Source organism: Poeciliopsis prolifica, unplaced genomic scaffold (assembly GCF_027474105.1).
Source record: "Poeciliopsis prolifica strain line A6 unplaced genomic scaffold, Auburn_PproV2 SCAFFOLD002, whole genome shotgun sequence".
NCBI lineage: Eukaryota > Metazoa > Chordata > Actinopteri > Cyprinodontiformes > Poeciliidae > Poeciliopsis > Poeciliopsis prolifica.
The window spans coordinates 3,090,960-3,109,149 of record NW_026562377.1 but is presented as its reverse complement, the minus strand read 5'-3'; the positions used below and the strand labels follow the sequence as shown (position 1 = coordinate 3,109,149).

Genomic DNA, 18,190 nt, shown 5'->3' with positions numbered 1-18,190 from the left:
CTTACAATCTTCAAAGTGGAATAAATAGAACAAAAAAAGACAAAAGTTGAATAAATATACACATAATTTGGTAAAATTAAACAATGTGTACATTTTCACCTTTACTATTTTCTTAACAAAAAGACATTTAAATAATATAATAAATGGTCTAATACAGCAAAAGAAAAATAAAATAAATATAGCAGAGGCTCTAATCTTCTTCCGTGGATAAACATTGTGTTTTGGTTTAAAGCCCCGTTTACACGACAATGGAGGTTTTTTCCGTTTCTGTTATTATATTTACATGAAGACATTTTAATTACAATCTTTAACAGCACAGGTGTAATGCTCACGCCAAGCCACTAGTTGGTGCTAAAGTCTTTGGAACTAAGTGCGCATGCGTTTAAAAAAAGTTCTACTTAAAAGCTCGTTGATTCCCCATCGGGGTACCATCGGGTACCATCAGGTACCATTACCACTGAACAAAACTCAACAAAACTCCTCTGTTTTCACCTGAAGGCCTAAATCTGCCCTGATTGAATCAGTTTGAATCAGTTCAAAACAAACAAATAAATACAAAAGCTTCTCAAACAGAAACATGGCAACCGCCTTTTGACTCAACTTCAACTCCTAATTCTTATTTCCTCCCTTTTTGTTCTTTTGCGTAAAGTCAAAACCAGCGGACAATTAAAGAGCACAAACTTGTGCGCAAGCGCAAAGCGCTCGTCGCGAGTCCTGGTTCCGTCTCCAGGCGTCTCTTCGCGATGCCTCGCTCTCTCCTCCCTCTCCTCCCTCTCCTCTCTCCACGGAGGACAGATGGGAGGAGACGCTTCTGCTGAACGTGTTGGTTGTTTTTTTTTTTTACTCCTGCAGCGGAGAAAACGCCTCTGCTCTCCGTCGGTCGCAGGTCCGATCATCCATCTCTCTCTCTGCGGGGCGTTCCCGCATCTTCCTCCTTCCCTTTTGGACCGAGGATCATCTGGTCACTAACTGGAGGCACCGCGCTGTCTTTGTGTGGAAGTGGATTTAAATCTTCCTGAAAATGAGCGTGGGACCAGATGCGCTCCTCTCATCCGTTCTCTATCCCTGTTCCGGTTTCGGACCGGTTCGACTGATCCCCGTTCGATGCTGCAGAATCCACAGGGACCAATAAATAAAGAGATTTTCCTCAGAAGCGGATTCACCAGCAGCATCCTGCCAGATGGATAACTACTCCGCGTTACCACGTAAGGCACCAACAGCGTGACACAAACCTGCTGCAGTATTTCTCATTCAGGCTGGGATCCCTGAATGGATCATCTGATTACTGGAGCAGATGATCATTTTCCCAATGTCTCACTTTTTAAAAAATCCTACCACGAGTTTAACTCTGGATTTGGATCCATTAGAGAGGAATAAAAATTTTGGCTCATAAAATACAATGTAGTAAAGAAGGTGAAAAATTGGTGAAATAAATGAGCATTTTTAGTAAATTAGAAAGCCTATCTATCTATCTATCTATCTATCTATCTATCTATCTATCTATCTATCTATCTATCTATCTATCTATCTATCTATCTATCTATCTATCTATCTATCTATCTATCTATCTATCTATCTAACATGTAACTGTCCTGCCGTCATTGAATCATGGTTTCAAACATTATGTCTCTGTTTCTCTCTGTGTCTCACACACACACACACACACACACACACACACACACACACACACACACACACACACACACACACCTGTTAAATCCTCTGCCCTAAGGTAGAGCTGCTTATTATCCTATTTAGCAAACATTTTAGCCATACCAATCTGTCACACTTGTTACAAGCTTGTAATGGCACAGGCTTTTTTTTTTTGTATTCACCATCTGGCTGAATGGTTTATTAGCTTTTTTATTTTCTGGACTTAATTCTTTCTGTTTCATTGCATGGTATAATTTGTTGCCCAGTCCTCTCTGACTTACATTTCATGCTAAACCAGCCTGGGTTTTACTCAAAGGGAATATTTAATTCTAATCTTCAGTGCAACATTTTCAAAGCGCTGCTCATAATATGACTCTTTTAATCTGTTTCCTTCTCAGCAGGGCTCTGCAAGCGCCACTAATTGCCTTAGTTTGTATGATTTGCAAACACTTGAATGTGAGATTTGTCTTTTGTGGTCATATAAACTAAGAGCAGCTGCGGCTGCCGACTTTCAGTTATTGAGACATGCAGATCTGGATAATATCTGTTTCTGTGTGTATATTATTTCTTTGGCTTTATGGTTTTAGTACATGATGTTCTGCTGAGAAAATGTGACTTTTATGTTCTTGTGATATCTGCCATCTTTATACGTCTGTCTCAATGACATAGGGATGTTTTCCAGTATTGGCCAAATTCTTGTATTCTATGAGATATTGTGGAGAAAAGGTAGAAAATCTGGGTTATTCCTAGTTTGTGTTGGGTATCATATAGCCGTATTTTATCTTTGTGAATAAGTTCTGGCTTTTTTTCAATTTCCTGTCTTCAGAAATATATATTTTTATGTTGTAAAACAAAATACCACCATTGAGGATGAAGTACCAGTTTGCTTTGGCTTTCCTGTTTGTGTCCATTGAGTAATTACAAAATTACACGTATTTGCTACATGTTAGAGATGAACCGATCTGATTTTAATAATTTAGATCTTGTGTCCTCTGAGCATGATCTTTATGGTTTATTTTGCATTATATTTAATTGCTCTTTCTGAACCATTTGAAAGTTGGTTTGTGGTGGTTTATTTTTACATGCTTCACCAATTAGCCAGTTGTTTTTGTCAGTTTCAGTTTATTATTTATTTCTAATTGCGCCGACTGAACAAATTAAAGTTGTTTTTTCATGTTTGACCAAGCTTGTGAAGCTATTGGTGTTTTTAAGTGCTGTAACTTTGCAGAGTTATCAAATAAATGAGTAATTTATTGCATTTATGATACTAAACCTCAAATGTCGGTATCAGTATCTGAAGTGGAGGAAATGGATCGGTGCATCCCCTGTTTCAACAAATTGCTGAGAATTGGCACTATATCAACAAGTGAACTGAAATTATGCAATTACTATAAAGTCTTTAGATGTTTTCAGTGAAGGTAAACACTGAACAGTCAATATTTTGCTCTTTGAAGCATTCCTAGATTCCTTTGGAGAGCACGGAGGAAAACTTATGTCAGTATGTTGGTGATTGTGGTGTAAAAACGATGCTGGTCATTTGAACTGCCCAGCCTCATGCATGCCCAAATTTCCACCCCTATCAAACCCTGTCAAGCGGTGGTATCGAGTCTACATGCTGTCAGATCTTCCTGCAACATCCTTTAACACACAGCTCATCTCATCATGCCAGTTCTAATGCCATTTTGTGCCATCTCATTGCAAATTGAATCAGTTTCATTCACGTCTCTGAGCTCCATGTCTATCAGATTGGGTCATTCCCTGTGGGTGCTCAACTTGGTTTCTCTATTTTGTCCTGTCAGTGAGTACTAGGCTTGTGATTTTATTTATTATGAAGACGATAAAAAATTTTGTTTTGAAATCTATCGGTCTTTTTGGTCTGTAAATGTATCACTGCCATGACTCAGAGCCTCAAAAACAAATAAAATTCCCCTTTCATCAAATATACAACTTCACCACTTCAATTTCTTTAAGTGTGGGAGCCGTGCTTCGAGGTAGTACATAATAATTTTGTTTGATTGCACTTTGAAACATAAATGGAGCATTTATTGATTGAAGCATAAACAACTGTTTTAGTAATCATCAGCCATTATCCCTGTTTTGAGGGTTTGCTTTCTTATATTCACAAGACAGAAATTTTCTAATTAGAAAATTAGAAATTTTCTAATTTTCTAATTTTTTGGCCCAGTATAGGTGAACAAAACAATCTCCCTTCAGAGTGAACACTGCCTGTGACTCCAGTTTACCTGTCACTGGTCATAATGGTATCATTTACCAGTGCAACTCTTCTATTGGGTAATATGTAAGGGGGCATATAATGCATTTTCCAAACACATAGTCTCATTTTATAACACAACTGGTATGTCAATTCCAGTTGTTATGTTGTATATAAATAACCTAACCTTAATTTGACCTTGTGTTGTAGTCAGACCTGACATCTTGAAATTGGACACTGTCTCTTTAAGAACCCCCTACTTGACTGATTCAATTTCTACTCCTGTATCAGAATAAGTGGAGATAGCGGTTAGCAACAAGCTAACTAATCATCTGGGCCTTGTTATCGTTTTAATGCCATTCAGACTAAAACAATCACTTTGACCTATGTGACGTGTCAAACCTAAGGCTCAGGGGCCAGATGGGGCCCGCCGTTGCTCTTTAGGTGGCCCTCTAGACTCCAAATTACATCCATAAGTACCTCCAGTTTTTCACACATCTACAAAATTCACCCAAAATCAACAGATCCCCACAATTTTTCTAATTTTCTTGCAAATTTTTGTTCCGAAATATTGGGTTTAACTAACTGCTGCCTCAGCCATGATTGATACGAGTCATAAAGTCACATTTATATCATATGCATTAGTGCAGAAAATCCTTACAAACATTTCTAAATTAAATAATTTGATTATGAAAATTCTATCACAATATTTATATTAATATTTTAACATTTTGTGGGGTTTTATTGATACATTCTGTCTCAACCGGCCCTTTAAGAACAATCAGACTTTTGATTTGACGCTGCTGATCAAAAATTTGTAATGCATGTTATAATGACGCATGTTTAACAAAAACAACGATTAGCTGATGACTCACCACAAACTCCTTGATGATCCTTTTTATTAATAATTCTTATTTTTGATGCCTGTTTTGACATATTTCAAGCTTTTATTGCTGATTTATTTTATGTGAAATATAAAACTTGTGTAACATTAGCCTTGGTAGAGACTGATACTGTAGCTTTTATCCTTATTGAGAGGAAAGACCTTTTCACAGCATGATAGGCTTGAGTAAGGATCAACACAAAGATAAAAAAAACTATGTAAAATCTTTTAGTTTTCATTTAAAACAGCTTTTCAGTCTGGTTGAACTTGCCAACTTTATTTTTACAGCTTGTGTCGAAATATTTCCAAAGAGCTGCAAGTTAACGTAAAACATATCAGCCTAGGAAGAATAAAGAAGCACCGGGTTACATTCTTCTTTGTGATTTTCATTGCTGCCAATATAACTGTGCAAATAGGAAATCTGAAAATTAATTTTCAATTTAAAATAAAAACACGTTTTTTTAATATAAAGATTTTCCTCTATATCCAAATTAGTGTAATTAATGAACACATTTTAAACTGAAATTAAATTGCCACTTTCTTTCTCCACGGGGTGCATCTTTTTCTGATGATACTACTTCCTACTTGGAACCTTTCATGTCATAATAAGACTAACATATGCTGTGGCAGAAAAACCCAACCATGTTTGGTCTCCATTTGATCATAATGATTACGATTGTTTGCACGTGTGCTCCATTTTACATTTGAGTCGCTGGTGACGGTGAATGCTTAAGGCTATCCTTGCAACATGCAGTTCTGTCAAATATTGAACTTAATATTTGCTTTTATATTGAACTCCAACAATAATCGGTGTGCCTCCAGTCTAATCGCGTTTCCTGTGCATTCTTTGGCTTGTCTACATAATTCTGGCAGCTTCGTCTGTCGTAGCCGCACACTGAACCCATTTTAGGCTCATCGAGGATGCTGTGCGATCTAAATATAGCATTCCAGAGCTGAGTGAAATAAAATGAATCTTCTGATGTATCAATAAGTCGTCTTCAAAGTAAGCCGTTGCATGCAGGTGGGAAGAAAGTTGTGCTTTTTCTTTTTTTTCCCCGGTGTTGCTCCGCTGAAGCTTTCACAGGACGCGCTGCCGCTCCTTCTGTTCCCGCTGCTGCTGCTGATGCTGCTCGTTGCCTAGTGACTGTATCCATGGCACCGGCTCCTATCGTCATGGTGACAGGCCAACGGAGAGAGACCCAGTGAGGGAAGGGGGGACAGAGATACCAGTGCATCTGCAGTGTGTGATGGGATGAGGAGGGCGGATTGTGATATATATTCGAGGATGATGGCGATGAAAATCATTGCGCCTCAGTCGTGACATATCGGTGTTGTCAGTTTGCCGGTGGCTCGCTGAAGGACAAGGAAAGTCGAGTTTAATTAGTCTCCATGTGGCAACTTTTCCTCAGAGGAAGCTGTTTCTGATGGATGGATGGATGGATGGATGGATGGATGGATGGATGGATGGATGGATGGATGGATGGATGGATGGATGGATGGATGGATGGATGGATGGATGGATGGATGGATGGATGGATGGATGGATGGATGGATGGATGGATGGATGGATGGATGGATGGATGGATGGATAAGAAGTAAACCTTATTGTTTGTGGATTTTTCTCTTTATTTTATAAACTTGATCGTATTAATCTGATAATACATTACTTTTAATTAGAGTTGATGAATCCCAATTAATTGATTTTCAAAAAAATCGTCACCTATGGGCGACTAGTTTTCAGGTTTAGTATCTTCAGGTGTAAAAAAAGTAAACCTGATGGGTTTAGAGCTCTTAGTTTGTGAAATATTTATTTCTTATAAACTCCATAGTCTGAATATAAAAATCCATTAAATTCAATTAGGGCTGAAATGATTAATTGTGTGTTTTTTTAAATAAACTATTTTAGTAATTGAGTAATGATAAACTGGAGCATACAAACGCAAAAAGGACAATTAGTGAAAGAATACTGTACTTAGAGGAGTAATTAAGCCAAAGTAATTTAATATATTGATAGATTTTACATTTAAAATAAAAAAAAAACTACAACAACGCTGTTCGTAAATTTTTATACCCAGAACTCTTGCAGCTTTATCTTCACAAAAATAAGCTTTTAATCACCTTCTGGGACCCAGTTATCAATCAGTTAAACCTAAAAGTAATCAATATATCATCCCTACACTGTATTGACATTAAGTCAATCAGTAACAGAAGTTTTGTTAAATGTATTTTTTTATTTTTATTTTTTGGCAGATGCATGCTTTGCTACACTTTCGGCAACAAAAGGCTTGTTTTCTCATTTTTAAAAAAGAATTGAATTATTTATTCCTTTGCATCTTTTAATGTATTTCTGATATTGCATAAGAAGGATTAAGAATCTGTCAATTTTTGATATTAATTGTCAGAATTACTAAAATAATGCTTAGCAGCAGCTGCAAATGTAATAAAATGTGTTCCAACATCTTATGAGCTGTTAGGACTTGTTGGATTCTGATTGGATGTTTTTCTTGTGTCTGTTTCAGACACAAATAACCCACATTGGTAAAAATCTCCGGCCTTGTAAGTCTTAATTAAGTCTTAACCAGGTTTTTAATGGACATTAAATAAAAAAGCTCAAATTGTAGGACATGTCTGGGACCCACATGGCTCCACTTTTCACTGAGTTGTCCGATGGCCAGCTTGTTGTAAACGAAAAGCAGCACTTTCTTCTTTGATTTCCAATTTTGACTTCCAACGATTCACTTCTTGCGAAAGAGTGCCCCCTGGCGGTTGAAGAAAAATCCACAGAAAAGCCGCACTGGGCTACAAGCCGCATGGTTCAAAATGTGGGGGAAAAGTAACACCTTATAGTCTGGGAATACGGCAACGCTCATGTCAGGTCTGTCCAGGATGCTGCTGTTTGGAGCAGCATTATTGTGCTGCACGGAGTTAAACAATTTAAGAAAGTTATTACATTGTTCTGATTGTTGGTTGCATTTATTACATGTTTTCAACGGTTTCCTGCTTCTTTAACAATGTTTTAATAAGGAGCAGCTTGTTAATATTAGCATATTTGATATGTTTGGCTGTAATGTTTCAGCTCTCAACATATTTCTTGCTAATCTTGGAGAAACGTTTTAAGGGCAATTTTGTTTACAATACATTTTATTGATGGTTTCGGTTGCATGTTTTTTTATTTATTTCCCTTTTGTTTATTGTTTTTGGTTGTTTTGTTTTATTTTGGATATTTTAAATATCTTCCACTTTTTATAAAATAAAAAATTATTGGTCTTTGAGAGGAAAAATTTGCATCACTGTACCAAAATCAATATACTATTTGAAGGTTGTGTTAAAACAGTGATATAATTGGTCATTGCAGTAATTTTTGGCACAATTTATTGTGTTTTTAACAGAGCAAGAAACAGGACAAAGACAGACTTAGAGCAAAAACAATCAATAGTCAGATAATGAAATGTTTGTTGTTCAATAAACCTGCAAGAAACATTTATTTGTGATTCAAGATCTACTGATTTTGGTGAACTTTCTTTTTTAGTCATGCATATTCAAGAACATCATAGGAACTATGAAATTCAGAAAGCAGAGACATATGTGAAGTGTTAGGATAATTAATCTGACTGGGGCTGGTGGAGTCGTTTCATTTTCGCATAGAGCTCAGATGCTTCAGATCTGCAGCACCAAAACCGTGTAAAGAAATATTTGTAGGGTTTCAAGGAAGCAAAGTGAAGAGTAGTTCAATCCTGAGCGAAGAGGGAGGAGGAACAGACAGAAATATTATCCTCTTCGACCCAGCATGTACTGTACTGCAGGCTGCGTGAAGCTGCTCCAAACCGAAGGATATATTTATCACACTCATTTTTTTCATTTTTCTGGTTTAATGGGATTTATTTTGTGAAAGTGGAGATGTTTTCATTCCATTTCTTGAGCCTTGGTAACAGTGTGGCCTTAGTTATGTCACTTACATCGTGTTTTTGTTGTTGTTTTTTAAATATGTGTCTTAAATTAGATAAAACATGTGTAAAATATCTGCAGAATAACCTCCCAAACAGAAAACTGTGGAATATGTTTGAGATTATTGTTTATTTAGTCGATGATTCCTTCATGCCAAAACCTTTTCAAGCAGTTTTCAAGTATTTTGGACAAAAATAATTTGATCAAATTAGATATTTACATAGAACAAGAATCAAACATGCAGAATCAACATTTAGCTACTTATCAACCCAAATCAACTGGAACATTTCTTTTGGTTTGTTGTTTTGTTTGCATTTCCTTCTAATTCATGTAAAGCATTTTGAACTGTCTTGATGCTGAAAGTGCAAGTAAATAAAATGACCTTAAACTGCCAAATACTTACCAAATCAGGCCGTTCCAGGTCTCAGGCTTCGCTTTGTGTGGCGATGGTGCACCAGGCAGGTTTTCTGTTTTTCTCTTTTCTTTTGGAAACACGCTGACTGGAAAGATTGTGAGGCTCCTGCAAATCTTCGGTTGCAACAAAAGCCTCTGTTCATCTGTTGTGACAGCGACAGAAATACTCAGGTTGACCCGTGAGTGACAACAGGGAGGTCAGCGCAGCTTCATGTCGCCGCGATCAGCCAACTTTAGAGCTTTGGTTGAAGCAGCTGTTTGAGAATATTGAAAGTAGAGCAGCAGATACGAAACATGGCGGTTTAACTTGCTTTGGCTCATTTCAATAATCTAGCTGAAGCTGCAGTTGTTAAACCAGCCAACAGGATTGGAGCGAGGTGTTTCACACGACTCGGTATGTCTGTCCGTTTCACACTGTGACACATTGTTTCTGCCGACTGCAGGGTTTTCTCTGTGCAGCCGTGCAACTGTCGTTATTTGCAGCCACCGTTTTTGTCGCAAGTTAACTAAGGAACTCAAACTCACGTGGATGAATATATGTAATTATTTTATTTAAATGCAAATTTAAACTTAAAAAAAAAAACAACCCATGTATATTAACCAAGTTTGATGTAAAATTGATTTGTTCCAGTCATTTTTGTTCCTTTAATAAAATGTCGCTGGTTGTTTATAACCTACTTATCATAAAAGTCAGTGACAACTATTAAAAAGAATAAAATCTTTCTTGGACATTTTCATGCTAAAAGGTAAAAAAGTGCCCACTATTGGGCCAAACTGGTACCATTCATTTAACTGCAGGTGAGGACCACATAAAATAGTTTCAAGGGCCAGGAATGGCCCCTGGGCCGCACGTTGGACACCGCTAATGTAGATTAACACATGCCGGCTGGCTTCTGCACAGCGTGGCAGCACAGGGCAGATTAGTGGCTGCCGGCCCAGCACATTTTAATCAGGAGCTTCTGAATAGGAGGGTCTGAAAGGACTGCCGGTCGTTGGAGCCTCAACTAGATGCAGCCTGTGTCTGTTTATTTACTTTTGAATCAACGAGGAAAATTAGGCTGCGTTGTTTTTCCTCAGAAAGAGAAGAAGAAGTGGCTTCTGTAAAATCCCACAGCGTATAATGGTTTTATTTCATGGTTAAGGTTTGGGGTTAGAAGGATGTTTTCTTAGGCTAGCTGTCATTTTTCTGCTTTTGCAAAATCTTCCACTTAAGGTGGAGGTGGTTGCAAAAGTGAAATAGCTGACAGTCCTCTAAGGGAGTGGGGCATGTAATTTTTCTTTATGGTTGACCCACTGCACAGTATAAAATGTGTTTTTATGCAGCCTTTTATTATATGGCCACTCCGTGCCCTTCTAGTCAAGGAAGCTAATAGCAAACGATAAGAAGGGCTGGAAGGAAACCAGGAGAAATAGAAGCAGAAAACCCAAAAACATTTATTTATTGTTATCAGACAACAGTGAAAACAATGGCAGACAGCGTTGTGCTGTGTGTGATACTTAACCTGTTCAGATTAACACAATTTACGATGAGAAAGACACGTTTGTTTATCGGAGACGCGTTGCTCTTTTCTACTTGAGGTGAAACTTTAGTTTTTTTTTCCGCCATAATTTTTTCATGATGTTAGTAGCTGAAGCGTTATCATCATACGTAAAAGAAATGCAGTCATAAAAAGTCTTGGCTGGATTTCTGGGGGGAATCCAGTTAGAAATGCTCAAATATGTTTATCACAGGTTCCTGTAATGCTTTGCAGTTATGAAAATGTAAATTACTTGTAGGTAATTAACAAGAAATGTATTGCTTTTTATTGTCAGTGGCATGCGTTATTGCAGGAAGAGGTTCTGTTTTTCTCCAAGGTCAGAATACTAATACACTCATATTTTCTATCACTTTCAGTGTAAACCAAGCAGTGACAAATCTTGGAAAATATTTCTGTTTTTACAAGCTAATAAATTAATGCTATCATTCAACTTTCCCTCTTTTGCACGTGTTTTGTCTCCAGCCTGGTTTGCTTGTTCGGTTTTGTGCCAGTTTGCAGAACGCAGCCGAAGGAAGGAAGTGGGTCTTTGTGCGTCTCGTGTTTACTGGTCCATATGTTGCCTGTGGGTGAGTCAGTGCCATTGTAATGGGAAAAAAGCTGGAGCCTGAGGATTCCCACCACATTAAGACGGTAGACAAAGAGCGACCCTCAAGCCAAAGTCTTTAAAATACTGGAATCCATTTCAGACTCACAGCGTTTATGGAGGTAATTCGAGGCAACAGAGTCTTTTAATAATAGTCATTTGACCAGCTGTAGCAAAAATAACCTCAACATCACACACACACAATGAACCGGCAGTGAAGAGATGTAATAAAAATTGGAACAGCTGCAATTAACTGCTTGAGTTGTTCTTTTTTCCATTTGGCTTAAGTGTTCCACATTTCGTAGCGCAGAGAAAGTTTTGGAGAGCAGGGAGAGAAAAGGCGGAGAGGAGGACGGGTGAGTGGGAGTAATCCTGACAGCATCTGCCTGGTGTCCTTCTCTGTCTGTCTCCGCTCAGCCGTCACAGCTATCAGACAGGAAGAGTGCGAGAGATAGATTGTCTTTGTCTCAGTTTCCGCGCTCTTTGCTGTCTTATCACTTCTGCGCAACAGCTCTTTTTCTCCAAGCACCTGTTTGTGTTTACATGTTTAGTGCTCAGAGGAGAACCCTGGATTTATGGCATTATTATCTACTGCTGGGGCAAAACACAAAATACTAAAACTGTGTCTCAAAACCAGAGTGAGCGGCCTGTCTGCATGTCCCACTTACCTTTTGGAATATAAATCGTATTAAGATTTTTTTAGGAAACACAACTTGTATTCCTACTAGCCAGAATTTGTTTTGAAATCCTTCTGCAGAAATACAAATGCACAGTTAGTTTTTCAGTTTTGAAGATTTGTTACATTTTCAGCTGATGCGGTTTGATTTCACACTGCACTGTGTAAAACTACCCAAACCTATTGAGACATCAGTTCCCCTCCTGGTCTCTGGGGGCGCTGCACCAAGAACCACTGAAGGAAAAGACATGAAGAAGACACTGAGCACAACTTCCTTCTTCACTGAATATAAGCAAAAATGGAGCGGCGTTGCATTTTGTCTTTACCCAGAATGCCCTGTGCTACAATCTGCTAACATCAACAAAATTTCACAATTTTGGGGTTTTCATTAAATAAAAAGCAACATTAATCAAATAACTTTGATTCTCCAATTACTTCCTGCCATCTTCTCCTTTGATACGGCCCCCCCAAAAAAAACACCCCATAAAACTTTTGATCAAAAAACTAGTTTTTAGAAATGTATGTTTCCATTAAGCCAATTTATTTTTGAAATGTCAAATTGCACAATTATAAAATTAAACTGTATATTGCGATGGTTGTAGTGTCAAAGAAACATGAAGTAACCAGCTAAATGATTTCTATTCTATTGAGCTTATTAGTTGAATCTAACACTGTTTCTTGTCTTTATTTTGTGGAGATTGTTTATCTTTAAATCCAACTTTAAAATGTTAAAACTTCACTAATTACAATCCACAGATCCTTCCTGACCTACAAAATAAATTACTTTATTATGTAATTTCAGTTTAATTAACTCAAATTAGTTTGGATGTATTGGAATATAAATATATTGTTTTACATGTAGATCTCAAGCTCAACTGAATTTATTATATCCAACTACTACTGTGTTAATTCATAATTGCTGAGTTGCTCCTCAGTGGATCAGTGCCACCATTGTTGGCAGGAAGGTTGTATTGCTCTGTTTCAATGTCTGTTTTTATAGAACAGTAAGAGATAAAAATGATTCATAATGACACATGACATTTTAATGATAACGGGCGGAACCACTCGCTGCTCCTCAGCTTTAATTAAGAGCAGAAAATCAGGAAAGGTCCAGTGAAAACCATAAACGTTTGTCTGACTTGGCACTAAAAAAGTGATGTTAAATGAATTAGAGACACAAACGAACGTTGCTGCTGTATTTTCTCTTTGTGAACTGAATTCCCGTTCATCCATGTGAGGCAATATTGTTTCAAATTGTGTGAAAAATATAAAACGTACAGCATGTTTCTGAAAAAGTTAGTCAGTGACATGACTGCTGATGTGAGGTTGTTGGATTAACAGACTTTAAGAATTTAAGGTCTTCAATATTTCCATTCTTAAACATTGCAAGCAAATTTACAAGTCAATTTAATTCCAAATTTTAAGTTTTCATGTAGGCTGTTGGTAGCTGTTTCCATTGCAAACATGCACAAAACTTTAATATCCAGCTAATGTAGAAAACAACATTGTAATGGTGGTATATCAAATGTACTGAGTGCCTTGTCTTTAGCTCCCATTAACAGGAATGGCCCTGAGGTGAAACCAGACTTAGGAAGCCGGCCATCTGCCTGGACCAGCTGGGGAGTGGCAGGGCAAGACACAGACAAGGGCAAGAAAAAAATATTCCCTGGGGATTCCTGCTATGAGAAACATAGTAGGAATACATACTATTTGACCTTGGGGCCCTTTCTGGCCCTTGAAACAATGTTATCCAAAACTCTGACTTTTGATAATTGTTCATTTTTAATCTTTGTGTTGTTTAAGAAAAAAAATAACAAACACTGAACTGTTAAACCTTTAAAATGTGGGTTTTTAATTCTAGTTCTCCTTCCTCCTGGCTGAGCTAAAATAAACAAAATGGGGGCTCGTCCGGGATTGATGGAGCTGCCAATCGATGAGCCAATCAGCTCCTTTTTAGGCTTCAGTCAGTGTTAGGCACAAAGTTCTTTTATATAATTCTGACTTATTTTAATTTTAAATTCATAGTAAATAGGGCTAAAGACATTTTTACTAGAAACAAATATTTACATTAGTTAATAGATGAGTATTATTGTTAAAAAGTAAGGCAGTTCAGCTGCCATTTAAAATAGAGTACTATTTAATTCCATTTCTATAAGAAAATAAATCCCTGTCAAGTTTTGGGACCCTATAAGAAAATAAATGTCTTAACTTAGGAAACTGTCCACCTTTAATTAAGACAAGGACATTGCCACTTTTCTTCTTTATTGTTTAATTTATTGCAGAGCAGATTTTAAAAATCACAACAAATTATTTTGCGCTTCAAGTCAGTGAAGCAATATGGCCGCTGATTATTTTCTGGGATTCTGTGAAGTGTTTCTAATTTTTGTCCCCTTTTTCTTCTTGTCTGCTATTTCTCATCATTTAGTATGCAGCAAATTACAAACTTGATGCACTTTTTTTTTTATTTATAGAAGCATTAATACCTAATATGATGCAGAGCCGAGTGATTTGCATATGCTTTATACATTACATACATTATGACCGTCAAATAACCGATTGAACAAAGGACAACGACCCAAACTTTATTCCCACACAAGTTAATTATCTTGATGACACTGAAGCGGCTTCAGCAGTCGATATTGTTGGAGCTGTGACAGAGAAGGTAATCAGTTAGGGGTTCAGTGCGTCCTTAATTTAATTTGGACAAGCTGCGTACTTTGAGGAAAATTTGAAGAAAGATACAAAGAGAAGCGCGCTCCTCTAATTTAGAGGAATTTTTGCCTGATTAGGAAATTCAGAAACGTTTATGCAATTTAAGAGGCGTGTTCTTTCAGACTTTAAAGTGCAATATCTGCACTAACTTCATTGCATTTCATTTGGGTTATATTGTGTGGTAACCAACACAAAGCAGCACATAAATGTGGAAGGAAAATGACGGATGGTTTTTTAAAGTTTTTCTGTTTTGTTTTATAGAAATAATAATCTTTTTAAACTGGTCAACATAAGTAAAATACAGAAAAGCAGGTCAGTTTATAAAGTACAATGAAATGTAATGGATGTAAAAGTTTTGCTGTGTTTACACCAGGAACGTAAAATTCAAATTCAAAATGAAGATTCGGGCCAAAAAACAAAAATAAAACAACGTAAAATCAAGCAAATAAAACTGTCTGATTTTTATTGTAGATGCAAAACTTGACAGGGATTTTTTGACGGTTTGTTTGGACCTGTGAAGTTAGAAATAAAGAACTAAATTGCTGCCAAAATCTCTTACATTTTGTGATTAATCTCTGAAGACTTCTAGACATCATGAATGTTTTCTGGAAAATATTTTAAAAGAAAAATTCTTTGCTTTTTGTAGAAAATTACTCTTTTTAATGTTGAATACTTTTTTCTTTTTTCCCCCTACAATGACCTCAATCATGCACATTTTGTATGATTGCTGTATTAAAAGAAAAACATCTCAATTTCAGTTTCTTTTGCTTTTAATTGATAAAATGATTTTTTCAATAATTTGGGTCACTTTGTTTCAAAACGCTTGCTGTTTGTCGCCAGGTTTAGGAAAGAATAAAAGCTGATTTGGGTGCAGCAAAGCTGGCTTTTCAGCTTTGAAATCCCTGGTTTGATTTATGTAAAGATTCAGTTTAATATCACAAAAAATATTATTTATTAAAACAAATAATGCACTAATGTACCCAATACTTGCGTTGACATGATCAGTTTATAAATATATGCACACAAAAGAACCTCTTGGTGACTCATTTAGTTCCTAACAGGAAGTCTTGGTTGTTTGAAAGCAATCTGATTGGCTGACAGGTTTTAGCTTTACGCTACACTGCCCCCTATGGGCTTGGCATGTTTAAAACAACACTCAGGGGCGTATTTTTGTGGGTTCATGTTATTTTTTTTTACCCGACTCTGGGTTTACAAAACTCTGGCTATGTGTGTACAAGGCCTTTGAGAAACCCACAACACTCAATCCCAAGGGCAATTAGAGAGACTAATTAACCAAACTTACATGTTTTGCGGAGGAGGCCAGATTACTCCTGAGAGATCCTAGCATGCAGAGAAAGAACATGCCTACGCCATGCAGAAAAGCCCCTCATAACTGCGACATTGTGCAGACGTCGGTTCAACTCAGTTCACTTTATTTGTCCCCATACAGCAATTTTAAAACGGCACGAAAGGCAGAGATTATTGAACATAATTTAAAAACAGCAGTCACTGCTCAGACTAAAACATTGTTTTATTATTGGATTATGTGGCGTTCATGGTACTAATGGACAATATGGACTTAAAGTTTTATCACTTAAAAGTGACAATAAGGACTATTTACTATTATTATTACGTCCACACAAATACACACTTTCCCATTAATGATGTGTTTTCTGGACACTAGTCACACATTTATATCACTAAGCTGCAGCCAAAAGCTACATTTAATCACATTTTCAACTGTATTGATTTTTATTTATTTCATTGAGCAAAAAGTTGAGAAAAATGTTAAAAGGGACAGTTTTAGAGGGTTCTAAGCATCATTAATTGGTCTTGATTAATTGATAAATCACAATCTGATCACAATAATAAATTAATCACGATAAATAATAAACGATATGATAATAAATTATTTCCTAAATCAGTGAATCCTGATTCACAGATGCTTTTTGACTTGGATATTTGAAGATTTCGAATCAATTATGTTAATTTCTCAGTTTCCGTTACTCAGAGACGGAGTTTGAGTTTAAAAGATGAGAATCCAACCGAAACAAATCGGCTCCTCAAACCCAGAAAGCAAACGTCGGATGGCGATTTCTGAAATATTTTGAGTTGATTTCATCATCAAACTCTAAAAGTAAAATGTGAAATTGTGATGAAAAATTCTCATAGACACAAAATAGATCAGATAATTTAAGTTAATATTCGTTTATTGTTGTTGCACAAATACGCGACAGTGAATTTGGCAACAAAATATTTCTTAGCCACAGAAATATACTGAAAAACTATAAATATATACACATTTATGCATTTATACACATAAAAGTGTCACTTGTGCAAGTACAAGAAATCTAGAATAAGTATTATACAAATAATGTATTGATAAATAAATACAGTATGAGGCAACAAAAACACAGTACTTCGCATTCTCAGACTTTCTGAGTGGGTGGAAAATAATAACATAATGCAATAAGACGTAATATGCAGCAATTTTAATTTCATAGCAGTTAAAAAGATTGCAGAAATGGTATGGAAATGTAAAAGTATAGAAACTTTGCACAGTTTTAAATCACATTTAAGAGTAAAAATAGCCAGAAAATCACATTTTGCTTCATTTATCTTCATCTGTTATTGAAGTATGAAATATGTTTTGCTGTTATAGCACAATAAAGTAGTAAGTGAAAGCAGCTGAATCGTGATTCAGCAGTTCTAAGGAGTGCAGGTATGTGGGAGTGAAGACTCTCACTCCTCCTGGCCATCTAGCCTGACTTTGCCTCGTTAAAGCAACATCTGAGTGACTTCGGCACGACTTTAAAACATTTTCCGCAGCCGCCCCGTGTCGTGACTCGTTGGTTTCCCACGGGCGGATCCTCACAGATCACACACCCCTCCTGTCTCTGTCCAGACAGGGAAGCTGCTCGGCTTTACTCTGATCTGCAAAGAGGTTCGTCTGCTCCGTGTCGTTCCAAACACGTCGCTAAAGCCACCTGCTTCACTGCAAAACCACAAAGTCTTACCAAGCAAATTCAGTCCAGTTTCTTGTGCAAATACCTTAGTATGCTTGACGTTTACGCGTAATGTTTAAGCATGATTTAAGAGCCTTTTTAAAGTCAATAATTGCTTAATATTAATGAAAAAGTGGGAAATGAGAAAAACGTTTTGTTACAAGTGCAATAACGTGAAAAGTTGCAACAATATTTCCACTAGAAAATAGACCAAAGATGCTTGGTAAAATGTTTTTGCTGTTAAAATTTTAACAATCAGGGAAGAAAAAAACTGAAGTGAGAATATCTTTTGAAGGGTTTTTGTGCTCTTTAAAAAGCAATATGGTGGATGATATGTTGATATTGTCTGTGGAGAGACTTCAGCACATTAATATTAGACCAACATATTTTAACAGATGTTTTTCTGTACCTGTTCCACATTCTGCATGTCTCTGATTTATATTCTGCAACCATTTAAACTATTTTTCACACCTTCACAGCGTTTTGCTCATTTTGTCACGGGGCCAAAAAAAACAAAAACCCCAGACTAAAATAAAATAAAGCAAAGTCTGAAAATGTGGAGTAAATTT

At 36.6% G+C, this 18,190-nt stretch overlaps 1 protein-coding gene across 10 annotated transcripts in view; it reads left to right on the top strand.

Moving 5' to 3' along the window:
* Positions 1–516: 516 nt before the first annotated feature.
* The window catches only part of lrrc7 (leucine rich repeat containing 7), a 77,605-nt gene continuing 59,931 nt past the window's right edge, over positions 517–18,190 (top strand). For all 10 annotated transcript variants that reach the window (XM_055051052.1, XM_055051119.1, XM_055051111.1 and 7 more), the window contains exon 1: positions 517–1,205. In XM_055051052.1, the coding sequence (XP_054907027.1) occupies positions 1,181–1,205 (25 nt within the window). In that variant the 5' untranslated portion in view covers positions 517–1,180. The remainder of the gene's footprint in view (positions 1,206–18,190) is intronic.